A 15,958-nucleotide genomic window follows, 5' to 3' on the forward strand; every position below is an offset into this window, starting at 1 on the left:
TCCAGAGCAAAAGGGTATGATAGTACCATTGTATTCTGCCCTCACAGTTGGGGTGTTCCAATTCTGCGCACCGCGTTTTAACGCCATCTAGAAGAAAACCAAAATGGCGAAAAGCCTAGAAAATATCCTGTAAAAGGAGTGGAGCAACTGTGGGTGTTTAGTCTAAAGGAATATATAATTAAACACCTTGTGCTCAGACCAGCCTAGCTGTGTGGAAAGGCTCATCACCAATAGGCTGGACAATAGGCAAAGGAAAAAATTTTGAAGTCTTCAGTCCTGTTCAGTCAAACTTCAGTAATGGTGGAGTCCTAGAAATCGGAGTAAAAGATTTTGGACAGTCTGCAAAAACCAATATAACTGTTGATGGCTCGTCTGATCTCATAACCAAGAAATCAGCCTATACTTCAGAAACATTATTAATAGCCATCCCCCCTATAAAAGCAATCAGAAAATATGAAGAAGTGCTTAAGATCATCTTCACTTTATCCCGTAAATGTCTCCTCTGTATATAATTGTTTGCACAACGTCTCCCTCCTTAGACTGGTGAGCTCCTAGAGGGCAAGAGACTATTTTTGTTTTCCTTTCTTTGAATCCCCAGGGCTTAGCAGACAGCCTGGCTCCAAGCAGCAGGCTCTTAAAAAAATGCTTGCTGTCAATGGCTCACGGGTTCTCCTCAGACCACCACCCCTCTCTCTGAGGTAAAACTGGCAGAGCTGCTTCCACCACGGTCCCAAAGGGAACAAGAAACATTTCATGGGATCTGGTCCTCACTTTGCAGTGTCCCTGATAAACATAAGCATCAAGACTGCCAGGAACACCATTGAAACTTTAATTTGTATATAGTGTGTGTTTTTACTTCTCCGTGAGCCAGCCGTTCCCTTCCCTCCCCCCCGCCCCCGAAAGCCAGATGTTCGAGGGCAAGGGCTGTCAACATCTGTACATTTTATGAAGCCTCTAAGACTCTCCAAACTAAACTTGGAGACTTCAATGCAAAGGTGGGCATAGAGGAGGGAGGATGGCACAGAGGAGGACTTATTGGAAGATAAGGTTCATGATTTAGAACGAGAAGAGTTAAAAGTTCGTAGCCTCTCAGAGACAGTGTCACTAGATAGCCTTTTCCTCCCCCTTCATCTCCCTTCTTCCTCCTCCCCTTCTCTTTCCTCCATTTTCTCCTCTCCCCCTCCCCCTCCTCCCTTTCCCTCTCCTATCCACCTCATTCTTATTTCCCTCCAACTCTCTCCTTTCCTCTCTTTCTCCTCCCCCTTCCTTCCCTTATTCACCCTCCTTCTCTCCGGAGCACAGCCAGGTATCCCGTCGGCCCCTGGGCGGCGCAGCGTCAGCCCGCTGCCGAAGCTCCTCTAGCTGGCTCCGCTCGTCTCGCTGGTGCGCAGCTGTCGAGCCGCGGGTTCGGCTCCGCTCGAACTAAGTTGCACTCGCTCCTGGGGCCGTGGACCGACAGACGGACGACGCCACAGTCATTCGGTCGGTGGGCGCGGCCGGGCGGGAGGGCGGTTCCGCGCCCAGGCGGGGTGGCGGCTCCCCCTGGACCCTGTCGGCTTCGAGCCGGACGGGCCTGGGGCAACCGCGGACGTCGCCGGGCGGAGGGAGGGCTGGGGATCGGGGAAGAGTCTGGAGCCGAAGGTCCCGGGGTCGCCCCAGAGGCTGGGAGGGCGGGGAAGCCCCGAAGCCGGAGCGGGGAGCGGCACCTGAGCCCTTTTCCGCCTCGGGCTCTACCTCTCTCTGAGGAGGAGGTTGCGGTCAGATTCCGCTTGGGTCCGGCTCTGGCGCGGGTCCGGGCAGGCTGGGCTCCTTGGGTCCCGGCGTCCGCAGCCCCGGGAGCTGTCCAGCACTGTCTAGGCTGAGCGTGAGACTGACTGCTCTCCCTGCCTCCCCTACTCCCTGGGGGGGGGGTGGAATTCCACGACTGCCCCCCTCCCCCCATCTCAGCCACCTCCCATCCCCTCAGGCTGCAGGAGAAGCTGTGGAAGTTAATTGGCTGAGAACTAGGTATGAGAAACCCCTGGGTGCTCTTTTCTCCAAGGAGCGGAAATGCTAATTGAATCTTGACACCTCCTGGTCTCCTTCTCCGCCCCCCCCCCCCCCGTTTTAAAACAATCATTTTCGAAGTTCACTGCTCTTCTGGAGGATTGGCTTTGAGAACATGCTTCACACTTGAACCTGAAACATCACAAAGTTTATAAATATCCTTTTTATCAGTTACTCTCACGGAAACCTGCTGAAAGGAGGCTAGGACCACCTCGGATATTTTGGAAGGAGTGAGAGAACTAATAGAGATTAGAATTCCCAAGGGTTGTGTTTGCCTCTGTGCTGTTTATATACAGGTTGTTCCAAAAGTCTTTATGCAGTTTTAAGCTATTAAAGATATTCCAGCCTAAGACTCCACCAAGACTTTTGGGACACTCTGCACAACTTAGTAAAGATACATAGATGGCATGCTTATCAAAATTTGAGATTCAAAAGCCTTCTTTCAGATTCCTTTGGGAGTAATCGATGGAAAGGATGTTTATAATTATAAACTTCGATTCCCCAGTTATTTATTAAGCACCTTCTGTGTGCAAAACACTGTTACTAGGCACTGAGGCTACAAGGACAAAAAATGAAAAACAGTCATAGAATTATAGATTCCTTAGAACTGGAAGGACCTCAAAAGCTACCTAGTCCAACCCCTTCATTTTACAGAGAAGGCAACTGAGTTCTTGGGAGCTTAGGTGACTTGCCCAAGGTCACACAAGTAAAAAATGTCAGAGATGTCATTTGAAACCTAGGTCCTCTGACTTCAGATCCTGTATTCCTGCCACTATGCTGCCTCCGTCTTTGCCTTCAAAGGCTTATATTCTATTGAGGGCTATATTATGTAAACATAATGATAAGTACTAGGTAATTTAGCACTAGAAACTAGGGAGATAAGGAGAATCTTCCTTTAAGTGGTAGAATCAAGGTGAGCCTTGAATAAAATTACAGGTGGAGATGAGAAGAGAATGCCTGTGCAAAGACAAATCAGCCAAAGGAGTGTAAGTTGAAGGAACAAATATTGATTGGTTTGAGCAGAAGGTAGACTAAATGAAGTGAAATAATTGAAATAAGTCTAGAAAGGGAAGCTAGAGCTAGATTTTGGAGGGTTTTCAGTGCAATACTGCAGAACAGGAAGCTATTAATGAACAGGGCTACATGATATAGTTAGACTTATACCTTAGGTTTATTTTGGCCATAATAATGAATTGGGGGCAGCTAGGTGGTGCAGTGGATAAAGCACAGGCCTTGGATTCAGGAGGACCTGAGTTCAAATCCAGCCTCAGACACTTGATACCAGCTGTGTTGATCCTGGGCAAGTCACTTAACCCTCATTGCCCCGACAAAAAAAAAAAAAAAAAGAATGAATTGGAGGGGGCAGCTAGGTGGCACAGTAAATAGAGCACTGGCCCTGGAGTCAGGAGGACCTGAGTTCAAATCCGACCTCAGACATTTGACACTAGCTGTGTGACCCTGAGCAAGTCACTTAACCCTCATTGCCCTGAAAAAAAAAAAGAATTGGAAATGGGGGGAAATGAAATCAGAGAAACAAATTGGAGAGTATTATATCAGTTCGAAAAAGATAAAGTTTGAACTAGGGTGAGTAGTTGACTCAAAGTGGAGAGAAGAGGATGACAGTTGCAAAAGAAGATAGAGCTGAAAGACTTAGGAGCTGTTTGAATGAGGATATCAATGAAAAAGAAGAGTTTTAGATATCCCTGATTAAGTGAACTGGAATGACTAGAAGGATGGCGATGATGCCCCCAACAGAATTAGGAAAAGTTGGAGGAGCAGTTTTATCAGGGAAGTTCCATTTAAGACATATTAAAGTTGTGATGCTGATGGGAAATCCAAGTGGAAATAATCAACAGGCATTTAGTGATTTAGGATTGGAGTTTAGAAAGTAATTAAGGCTGGATATAGAGTTCATCTGCATAGCATTGATATTTTAACCCATGGATAGCTAATGGATGTAGAAAGAGAAGGATCAGGAGAGGAAAAGCATGATAAAGAGTAGGAAGAAAAACAGAAGTATTGCTGGACTAATACAAAAAAGATAAGTAGAGGAAATGTGTATTAACCTTTTTTTTTTCAGATGAACACATATTCCCCCAAAATCAGAGAAGTTAAATTCATCAAAAGTTGGACTTCAAATCACCCATAAGGCCAATTGCCTCACTAAAAAAACCAAAACAAAACCAAAACAAAAAAAAAAAAAGAAAGAAAAAAGAAAGAAAAAAAAAGAAAAAGGAGGGCAGCTCGGTGGTGCAGTGCATAGAGCACCAGCCCTAGAGTCAGGAGGACCTGAGTTCAACTCCAGCCTCAGACACTTAACACTTACTAGCTGTGTGACCCTGGGCAAGTCACTTAACCCCAATTGCCTCACTAAAAAAATTAAAAATTAAAAAATTAAAACAAATCACCCATAAGGATTTTTTTAAATCTCTGGTCCTATTGTCATAATTCTATTAAAATAAAAACAATTCTTTTTTGCTATTTTATAGCTAATGACTAGCTATGTCATTGTGGGAAATTCACAAGCCATAATTTCTCTTTTTGTGTAAAATGATCTTTTGGAAAAATCTTAAAGATTCTTGGATAAATGGTCCTTCAAAAAGTGCTTAAGATTATAATACCTGATACTTTGGGTCATGGGTCAGAGATTTAGTTCATATAAATTTGCCACCATACTTTTCCCTGGTGTTCTCAGAACCACAAAAAAAAGACTGTTAAAGCCAGTAACTATCTTAGAGAGAAAAGACAGGAATGGGGTTGAATTGGTAACTTCTCCACACTAAGAACCATAAAGCAGATTACCATTATATGTAGTTGTAGTATTCAGGGTCTACTTTTAGATTATAAGGTACTTTAAGACTGGACCGGAGTCTTTGTTATATTTGTGTGCTACTAATAACACATTGCAGATAGTAGGCACTTAATAAGTAGTTGTGAAATGTGTGAATGAACATGTGAACAGTCCATTATAACTTCTTTTGGCAGCTTTCATTCCACACCTCCTGACAGGTACAAAGTGTTCAGATCCCTTCCCCAATTTCTCTGTATCCTTCACTTTTCCCATTTCAACCATGAGCAGGGAAGGGAGAGTTGGGGAGAAAGGGAAAAAAATTCAAATCCTATGCTGTTAGAACTGTCGAGTCAGTCCCAATACCAATACTAATCTACAACCACACCAACTAAAGCTACTTGGAATTTCTATTCATCTTAGTGGTGGCTGCCAAAAGCCATTGTAGAAAGCCAATGCAAGCAAGGTAAAATCATCCCTATTTCTGTCTATAAGACACAGATATCGGACAGCTCTCTTCTGTCACTGGGTTCTTATAAGTAAGCATTTTTATGTTTTCTTTTTCTGTTTTAGTTCCCATTAAACTGGGTCTCGGTTTCTTATGTTAAATGATGTTCTAGTTCATACCCTCATGACATCACATCAGCTACCAGACCCTTTTGGCGTCTGCAACCCTAACGTAGATTTAAGGTTAGTATTAAAAATTTTGTGGTTTGTTAAATAGTGGATCATAAAAGGAGGAGATGAAACAGATTTGTGGAATTACTTTACAAACTTGTTATCCAGGGTTTTCTTAAATTGCTTATCTAGCACAAATTATGGACATTACTAGGACTGGGTAGCTGAGGCTTTGTCTTTGGTCACTGACATGGAGGAAGAGTGCTTCTTCCCTGTGATAGTCTAGACAATTCTGTCCCCCAACCTTATGGTTCTGTGTTGGCCTTTGCTACATAGCAACTCCCTATCCCCTTATCTGTCTCCATTCACCATTATCTGGGTCCCATCACCATATAATCCCTGCTTTCCTTCTGTCTAACCCTCCTTCCCCCTCTTTGCCCTTCACAGAGACAACAAATTGGACTCTAGAACCAGACTGCCTCATCTCCTGATATAACTCCCCTTTAGTAAGACTGCCCTCTAGGATACTATTGCTGCCACCTTTCTCCATCCCCCAAAATGTTTTTGTCTCAGCTGAAAAAAAATTTGTAGTTATAGCTCTGACACCCATTTGAAGCTATCAAAGAAAGGAGTCACTAGATGTAGTTCAAGTCAGTCTTACATATATGCAGTGAAATTTTTATGTATTTCCTGGCTTCATTATGCATTTGTTTCAAATTTAATTATATTAATAACATATATTACACTGATTTAATTTGAAGTAAAAGCCAGTGACATAATTTGAAGAGATGACAAACTCTAGGGTTTTTAGATGTAGAATGACTCAGTATTTAAAATAAGCTGAAGCACCCATTGACCCTTTGTCAGTATTAACTTAATAGTACCTGAAAATACGCTTCAACCCTAGGGATATTTATGTAGCACCTGAAGTTTTACACAGTATTTTATATACATGGGTATTATTACCCTTTTTTGTTTATTAATTTAATTAACTATTTAATTTATCACTTTTAGATGATGAAAATAAAGCCTCAGAGAAATTAAGTAGTTTTTGATCACATATTAAGCACTTATGTCACAGAGGTGATATATGAAGAAGCAGGATTCAAACCCAGATCTTTTTGATTCTAAATCCAGTACTCCAGTGGCACAGTGGATAGAGCCTTGGGCCTCAAGTCAGGAAGACCCGAGTTCAAATTTGGCCTCAGACCCTGGGCAAGTCACTTAACTTCTGTTTGCCTTAGTTTCTTCTGCCATAAAATGGAGATAACAACAGCACCTACCTCTCAGGGTTGTTGTGAGGATCAAATGAAGTAATATTTGTTTTTTTACAAAAAGCACTTAGCACACAGTTCCTAGCACATAGTAGGCACCATATAAATGTTTATTCCCTTCCCCCCATACATTATACTGTACTACCTTTCAGTAAGAATATTGGAGAAGTATGTTAATCTCAGTGCACTTAAACTTTGCATGCTATACTTGACCACTGCAGCATGACCAAGAGTTCTGTGCATCTTTAGAGAATTATTCATATTTATAGCTATTTGGCCTGTCGATCCACACAAGAGAAACCAGTGGATGGAGACTGTTACCCATAAAGCCACATATGTATAGATAGACAACTTGTAAAGTTTGTCCATAATTATACATATCTTGGATAGCAATATAGATGGACAGTGAGTTGGGTCCAAGAGTTGAACAGAAGGAAGGAGTAGAATACGTTGGATTACCTTCAAGAAATTATACATTTCCTCTATTGACTCTGAGTTTCCAGGAAAGTAAAGACCTAACTGTTTAATAGTAACCAGTATTCTTATATGCTAGCAAAACATAGACTACAACAACCTATGAAGAATTAAAAGTGAGTTTAATTCAGAGGCCAGCAGAGAGGTTCATGATAGGAATATAGATCTCATATTTATGACTATTTTTATTGGACCTGTGATTTCACTGGTAGAGGGAGCTTCCAGTTATGATATTCCCTTTCCCAATCAATGCATACCAACAATTACCCTGAAATTTATAGTCTTAGAAGTTATTTCCTGAGGGAGTTGAGAGATTAAATTTAAGTTTAAATTTTAAGATTAAACAAATGTTCAGGGTCTTGTAGCCAGTATATGTCAGAGGCAGAACTTGAACCCAGGTCCTCTTGGGTCCCAGGCTGGCCCTCTGTCTATCATATGCCATGTTGTCTTTTATCATAATAATATATTATGTGTAAGAGTAAATATTGGCCCAAATGTTAATTGTGTTTTATACATTCTGTTACAGGATACGTGAGTGTGTAAACGACAATAGATTATGAGTTTCCTGATGGCATTTAAAATACAGCCACATGTCAACTGTGATGGCAACTGAGACAGAAAAGACCTTTGCTCTCCTCCAGACATTTAGCACTCTCTCTGTCATTTCTAGCCTTGGTTTAGGTTTATTCTGCTTTGTAGCAGATAGACTTTTTCAGTTTTCTTTCATTCAGCAAAATGATTGGCTTAGAGCTCTCTCTGATAATGCAGTGCATGGTATAATTGGAATGTGGTCATGGGCAATAGTAATTGGACTCAAAAAGAAGAGTGATTTCGGAGAAGTAATTTTGGCTGGATTTTTAGCCTCTTTTATTGATGTGGACCATTTTTTTCTAGCTGGATCTCTATCTTTAAAGGTAAGAAACATATTATTTCACTTTCTTCTTATCCTTCCCTTTACCCCCAATAATCTCAGCTATGTGTTCTTCTCATCAGTTCTTAAAAACATAAGTCTTATTTTGATTGTCTTTTTCTTTTCAATTACTTTATAATAATGACATAGTTATAAAAATAATCATTACACAGAATTTATAACAGCTCAAAATACACAAAGAGATGTTTTTTTAAAAATCCAACCCCATCATTTTTTTGGTGTTATAAACTTAGTCAACAATCATTTCGTTACTCAAGGAACAAAGTAGAGATAGTATATAAAATTGTAAGCTTGTTGCATAAACTATACTATCTAACTGTTTGTGTCTCCTTTTGAACTTCTTCTATAGATTCTTCTTTGTATTTTAAAATATTTTGTTGATACTGTTCTCTTTCTTCCTTCCTTCCTTGCCTTCTTCCTTTCCTCCTTCCTTCCTTCCTTCCTTCCTTTCTTTCTTTCATTTCATCCATTACCAACTAACTCTCCCCTCCCTCTAAATAGAAGCCTTCCTCTATAATTATAACTATAGAGAAGCAAATCAAATAATTATCTTGGCCCTGTGGTAAAAGATAAGTCTCATTTTAAACTTTAAATCCATCACTGCTCTGCTAAAGGAGGGAAAGCATGTTTCATCTTCAGTCTTTTAAAATCATGATCACTGCATTAATCCTAGTTCTGAAAACTGAGAGTTGTTATCCTTGACAGTAGTCATACTGTAAATTGTTCTCCATTTCTTCTCATTTTTCTCCAAAGCACTTATACAGGTATTCCTAAGGTTCTCAGAAACTGTCATAGTTATAATTTCTTGTGGTGCAATAATATTTAGTTACATTCACATACCACAATTTGTTTAACTTTCACACAGTTGGTCTTTGCTATAACAAAAAGTATTGCTAGAAATCCTTTTTGTACTGATGGGTCATTTCCCTCAGTTTTTTACCTTGGGAGTACATGCAATGTACTGATATGTGGCTCAAAAGATATGTATATTCAGTGAATAAACTTTTGGATAGTTCAAATTAATTTCCATAATGGTGAGACAAATTCATTGTTTAATAGCAGTCTTCCCTTCATTTTTTTCTATGACAAGAACATATATTTGGGTCATATATCCTCTTGGAGTTTATTGTGGAATATAATATAATATGTTGGTCTAAAACTAATTTCTGCCAGATTGCTTTCAAGTTATACCAGCATCTTTTAAGTCCTAACTCCAGTAGTTGGTGTCTTTGGATGTATCAAACATAGTACTATTATGTTTGGTTGTTTCTGAGTATCATAGAACTAATTTGTTGTTTCTGTTTTTAACCACTACCAAAATACTTTTGACAATTATTGTTTTATAGCATAAATTGAAATCTGTTATTTCCAGACCCCCATCATTCCTGTTTTTTTCATTATTTCTGTTTGAAATTATTGACCTTTTTTTCCCCCTCTATATAAACATCTTTGATCATTAGTAAGATTGAGTAGTTTTTCAAGAGATGTTTGTCAATTTGTGTTTCCTTTTGAAAATTATCTGTTTATATCCTTTGACTATCCATTGTACACTTGGAGTTAGTTACTTTTGTAAATTTTAACAGCTTTTTATATATTTTAGATGTCAGGTTTTCATCTGTTACAGTTTATATAAATGTGCAATTTGTTGTTTTTCTTTTGATTATTTTGTTTTTATTGTACAGAATTTTTATTCAAATATTTTAAGGACTTCTATCTTGTCCTTAATAATTTCTTGTATTTGTTTAATAGAAAAAATCATTTCCAGTCCCTAGCAATGTATTGTTCCATTTTCTCCCATTCTTTTTATAGTTTTTAAAGAATGGTTGCCTATCATCCAGCTGAAATTCACTAAAGTATATGATATGAAACGTGTGTCCAAAGCCATTTTCCACTAAATTATTAACCAATTTTTTCAGGGACAATTGTTAAATAATTAATCTTTTCTCCAGTTTTTTTCTTAATTTATCAAAGACTAATCTTGTTTTATACATTTGGTTAGATATCTGGTATCTTTATTCTGTTCCACTGACTTCTTTCTCAATTTTTTATCCAGTAACTATTTTGATGATAACCAATTTGTAATATGTTTTAAAGCCTGGGGTAGATTAAGGGATTTTTTCTTTTTAAAAGTAATATGGGGGCAGCTAGTTAGCAGTGGATAAAGCACTGGCCTTGGATTCAGGAGGACCTGCGTTCAAAACAAGTCTCAGACACTTGACACTTAACTAGCTGTGTGACCCTGGGCAAGTCACTTAACCCTCATTGCCCTGCAAAAACAAACAAAAAAAACCCAAAAAAGTAATATGATAGATTAATTTCACAATTAAATATTTAGAAATTATTTTAATTTGTGATCCTTATTATAATACTTTGTACAAAGTAAATATTCAAATGTTGATTTAGTTTTTTTAATTAACCTTTTTGTTTGTTTGTTTAAAACCATTATAAAATCATGACTCATCTAGCAGTTAATTTTCATCAGGGTAAATATTATACCAATCCTTTGATTTCTTCAGAGTAGAATACTGAAAATCATTTCCTTCACATTTACCAGTAGATGGCATAGTTCATCAGCAATAAATATCACCAAAGATTTCTTTAATTTTTTTTTTAGTAGTGGTCTTTATATTTATTTTTACCATAACCTACTCTTATTTATTCATTACTTATGATTTGCCTATAAACAAGTTGTATATTAATATTATAGCAAGAAATCTGGAAATAAGTTCTTTGTTGTTTCTTTTCATATCTATTAACAACTAGATCCTCTATTTAAAATGAAGGGCAACATGAGTGAATAGCAACAAACTTTAAATAGTCATAGAAAATTGCCATCTCTGGCTATAAAATAGCAGGAAGCTAAGTGGTTGATAGATGTCCAAACATACCAACATAACCATAGGATTCTATAAACACTCAATAATAGGCCCAGATTTTTTTTTTCTCACACCAAGGGTAACTTTTACTTCCCATTGGAAATAAAATCTCCAAGTTAAATCTATTATTCTTTATTTGTATTTGTTTCTTCTTTTTTAAAAAATAAAATTGATTATTTATTTATTTTTAGCATTCATGTTTTTAAAATTTTTGAGTTCCAAATTCTTGCCCATTCTTCCTCTGTCCTTTGAGAAGGCAAGCAATGTGATATCACTTATTTGTATTTGTTTCAAAGAGGATTTTGAATTACACCTTTCATGCTCTATGTCAGCAGTTCTCAAAGTATGGTCCTAGGATCCCTGGGAGTCCCCAAGACCCTTTCAAAGGGACTTCGTAGTCAATACTATTTTATAATAATATTAAAATGTTGCCTATTAAAATACTCCTCCCTTTTCCAATTACATACCTGTGTGAGATCAGATTTTTTTTCATATACTGCAACCATAACAACATATTTCAACAGATCAAATGCTGAAGCAAATGTGGAAATCCAACCTTTTTCTATTAAGCTAGACATTAAAGAGATTTGCAAAAATTTGTAAAACAATGACATTTTTCTCACAATTTTTTTGTTTTGGAAATAAAGGTTTTACTACTTATGTTGACATGTAATAGGCTTATTGTTATTTTTAATAATTTAAAATGTTATCAATTTTAATTTCTAATATAGTAAATATTGCACCTTGGGGTCCTCAATAATTTTAAAGAATATAAAGACATGGGATTTTGTTTGTTTGTTTATTGTTGTTTGACTTTTGTTCTCAAAGAGGACAGATGTCATGACTTGCATTGAATTGGATTTAAGTGAGGAAGGGCTGTGCAGAGTCACCAGCCTCACTTTCTCCTCCAGAGCCATGTGGGTCCAGTGGCAAGATATGTTATCAGGACAACTGGAGATGGCCTTGGACGTTTAAGACAATTGGGGTTAAGGGACTAGCCTAAGGTCACAGAGCTAGTAAGTGTCTGAGGTCACATTTGAACTCAGGTCCTTTCAGCTTCAGGCCCAGTGCTCTATCTACTGCCCCACTTGCTTTGTGCTCGTACCAAACAAAGGGGAGATTCTAGAAATACTTTAAAAATCAGGCGTTTCTGTTAAATCTATCTTCTATGTGTAAAATGTAATTATTCCATATTTTTCCTCAAATCTGATTATTTAAGTAAGAAAATGGCTCCCATATTACATATTGCCTGCCTTTCTGTGTATATAGTAGTTTTGATTCATGTATTAGGGTGGTTGGAATGAGACCAACAGAGAAAAAGTTTTACTCAGTACTTCAGTTAAGAAACTGGAAAGTAACCAGTAAATATCTTATAGAAACAATACCTGATACTTCTTTTTCTTTCCCCCCAGGCTGCTTTGAACCTTCCACACAGGCCTTTTCTCCACTGTTCTACTCTGATCCCTATTGTAGTTCTGACACTAAAGTTGATTATGCACCTTTTCCGGCTCAAAGACTCATGGTGCTTTCTTCCCTGGATGTTATTTATATCTTGGACTTCTCACCATGTTCGGGATGGAATTCGTCATGGCTTATGGATTTGCCCTTTTGGAAAAACTTCTCCCCTGCCATATTGGCTCTATGTGACAATCACAGCATCTTTACCTCACTTATGTTCATTCATTATGTATCTAACAGGGACCAGAGAGATGATGTCTATAAAACATGGAATGCATATTGATGTCTAAGGAAAGCAGGTGGCAACTTTTGGAGAACACTGTTTAAAAGTAATCATTGAATGTACTTATCATTGAAGTGAATTTTTAAATACATGTCACTTCTGCAGCAATTGTTTAGTTACTTTGGATCTATAATTGTTTTGCATGATAAACAAAATGATTTTAATGTGAAGAATCTCATTTATACAGTTCTTTTGTTTCTTCTAATGCAGCTTTTTTATACCCTGTTCAGTTTTTCTTGCTTTATTTATCAGCATTTTGGGTTTTTGTTTTATTTATTATTTAAGTCATGATTGTTTCCATAAAAGAATTTTAAGGGGCCATTTCCAAGCAATCTTCCATATTTGTTGAGTTGATTTGAATTGAAATTTTGGAGAATTATACTTTTGAGCAGCCTATTTCCTTCTGAAAAGAAGCTCAGGGTCTAGGTTGCCCAAGTTCTAGACAGCTAACATTATATTGAGCTACTTAACTCCTGTGAATCTTGAAGCACTGAAATAACTAAAATTGAATGCTGTTTTTATGTAAATATGACTGCTAGTATTTATTCTGAATTTTTATCTTGCCTGAAAATACAACTTGCCAGGTGCTAATTGTTAACTTAGGAAAGAATTAGTTTATCTAAATGGGATATTGGGAGGGATTTGTAGATGGTATCGGGGAAGTTGGAATTCATGAATGATATTATCTAATGTTAGAATTAATTCATTATTTCAGGAAATACATTCCTGCTACAATAAAGTATTAGCTATAATGTAATGGTTATAATAATATTTTATCCAAGTATTGTCTATTGAGACCTTTTGCCCATGAATCCCATGCACAGGGGTTTTATCTGTTTTAAGAGCAATACTACTACTACTACTACTACTAGATATGAATATGTCTACACTGTTTACAGAATAATAGTTAAATGGATTTTTTGGGTATGTCAGTGGAACTTTAACTGACCTTTGATCTATAAGCATAACCACTAATAATGTAATATTAAATATAGGATCACATATATGCCATTAAGGCTATTCCAGTTGCCATCAATTTGTTTATATGATTTGTCAAAATAATGTATCAAATGATTAAGAAAAACTAAATTGCTTGCTACTTAAAAGGAAAAGTATAAATTTTTCCAAAATAGTCTAGCTTAAGGAAACTTATTTTTTGCTATATTCCTTTAAATCAGCGTCTGTTAAACTGGTTAAGTTTAAAGGAGAAATGAACAACTGTAACTCTTGGATTTACTTTCAGTTTATTGCTACCTTCCTGAAGGTCAGTGCATTCAGGGTCACATGATACACTTTACTGCACACAAAATCCATTGTCTTCAGATGTTATTTATATTTTCTTACGGATATGTGAACTATAATGCCAATAATGATGTGTGCCTTAATCTGTGAGAAATTATGAATGATTCATGGAGCCTACTTGAGAAAAGTAGATTTTTAAAATATAACACCAAATTCAGTAAATTATCATTAAGGTCTACCCAGATTCTAATTCATTTAAGTTCATCATTGAAACAGGACACCCTTTATTCTTCCCTTGTTCCCAAAGAGGAAAAATAACCTATTTTCAGAAATGAATCAATCAAAGCAGGGTTATTCTTTTGTTTACTTTCTTTTTAATTAAGTTTTAAAATACTTCATATTTTTCTTTCTTCAAACCAGATTGGAATTAAAATACAGCCTGTCATTAAAGAATGTTACATTGGCGTTTGTCTCTTTCTTATTTCTTAAATTATTTGGATTGGGGATAGCTTTGAAAATGGTGCTCTGGTTAAGTGACAATTTTACTAATTAAGAGCAGGTTTGGGTTGGTTTGTCTTTCCACCATAGTTTCTTCCTTTGATTATTCTATGGAAGTTGTAGTTGTTACCTCTTACAGGTTGAATAGGGCAGCTGTTTCTCTACATCTCTCAAGGTCCCCTCCTCCCACGCTGAATTGAATTCCATTGTTGTAGCTGTGACTTTGTTAGATCCCAGTGAGATACTTTGTGCCAACCCCGACTCCTCAATATTCCATTTGAAGAGTCGGGGTTGTGCTTTGCCTGAATGTGTGTTTACTATTTTAAAACATTCTTAGGCAGAGGCAGCTAGGTGGCGCAGTGGATATAGCACTGGCCCTGGATTCAGGAGTACCTGAGTTCAAATGTGGCCTCAGACATTTTACACTTACTAGCTGTGTGACCCTGGACAAGTCACTCAACCCCCATGGCCCCGCAAAAAACAAACAAACAAAAAGAAACCCAAAACATTCTTAGGCAATGTGAGTGAGATTTTCCACACCCTTTAGTTATAAGAGATTTAACTATGGTAATAATCAGTATATCAACTAAAATTGTGATTTCCTATATTTAGATATTTTATTAGTAGATTAAGTCAATAATAATGGATTAGATAAAACAGATACCAGCAGAGATAATACCAATGCCATATGATTAGCAATGTTACAGGATTAAGTCTTGCTGGAGGTAACTCCAGCAAGAAGATTGATGGCAGATTATGACTCCAGCAAGAGGCAGTTTCTATATATAGCAAGCAAATTGGGTAATAAGTTTGGATGACCAGTGATCAACCTATGATTAATTGTTAATTCGGAGAAGTTTGTCTGATCAGTTAAGCCCTATAGGGGTATAAAACCCTGTTGAGCCCCAGGCTCTGGGTCTTTCAGGTCTTACCCCTGACTGACTAGCTTTAGTATGAGACCAGTACCCTTTTTCACTAAAGTTATTTTCCACGACTTCGAGACTTTGCTGTTTCTTTCCTTTCTTGGACTTACAAATTTTCACAACAGCAATAACTCTGCCAATATAGTATTCACCCTTTGCTACTAACATATACTTGTACCTGTCTTTATCTATTACTACCGTAATCCATGTTATATCTGCCACTCAGAAGGAAAATCCTTTGGCTTCATTTAACTTCCCTCCTGTAAGCACTGACTTTGTTATTTTCTCAGAGATTTGGCCTCTTCCCACCATTTTTTCTGTTGTGCTTAACTTAGGATCCATTCCTACAGGAGATAGAGAGCATAGAAGTACTATTTCAGAGTAGAAATTTCTGTGTCCTTGATTATGCAGTTCTTTATTACTCCTTGCCCTTCCTATGATCATTTTTCCCCATTTGCCTATATATGTGTGTGTGTGTGGATCTGTGCTGTCTGCCTCTTCTGGATATCAATTGCCCCTAGAAGCTCTAATTCCCCTTCTTCTGAAG

The 15,958-nt window shown here is 37.4% G+C and overlaps 1 protein-coding gene across 2 annotated transcripts; it reads left to right on the forward strand.

Annotated features, from left to right (window-relative positions):
* Positions 1-1,345: 1,345 nt before the first annotated feature.
* TMEM267 (transmembrane protein 267) lies at positions 1,346-14,448 on the forward strand. Of its 2 annotated transcripts, XM_043992487.1 has the most exons (4): positions 1,346-1,482; positions 5,408-5,524; positions 7,727-8,114; positions 12,420-14,448. In XM_043992487.1, the coding sequence occupies exons 3-4, from the start codon at positions 7,791-7,793 to the stop codon at positions 12,753-12,755; spliced, it is 660 nt and encodes a 219-aa protein (XP_043848422.1). In that variant the 5' UTR covers positions 1,346-1,482; positions 5,408-5,524; positions 7,727-7,790; the 3' UTR covers positions 12,756-14,448. The 2 variants fall into 2 exon arrangements, with proteins under 2 accessions (XP_043848422.1, XP_043848512.1); XM_043992577.1 differs by lacking the exon at positions 5,408-5,524.
* Positions 14,449-15,958: the final 1,510 nt, after the last annotated feature.

Source organism: Dromiciops gliroides, chromosome 1 (genome assembly GCF_019393635.1).
Source record: "Dromiciops gliroides isolate mDroGli1 chromosome 1, mDroGli1.pri, whole genome shotgun sequence".
Taxonomy (NCBI): domain Eukaryota; kingdom Metazoa; phylum Chordata; class Mammalia; order Microbiotheria; family Microbiotheriidae; genus Dromiciops; species Dromiciops gliroides.

What these genes read in the sequence shown, in the direction of transcription:
- TMEM267 (XM_043992487.1), top strand. Translation starts at nt 7,791, where the DNA reads ATGTCAACTGTGATGGCAACTGAGACAGAAAAGACCTTTGCTCTCCTC. An exon ending in CTGGATCTCTATCTTTAAAG is followed by an intron (nt 8,115 to 12,419) that starts GTAAGAAACATA and finishes CTTTCCCCCCAG; the next exon opens with GCTGCTTTGAACCTTCCACA.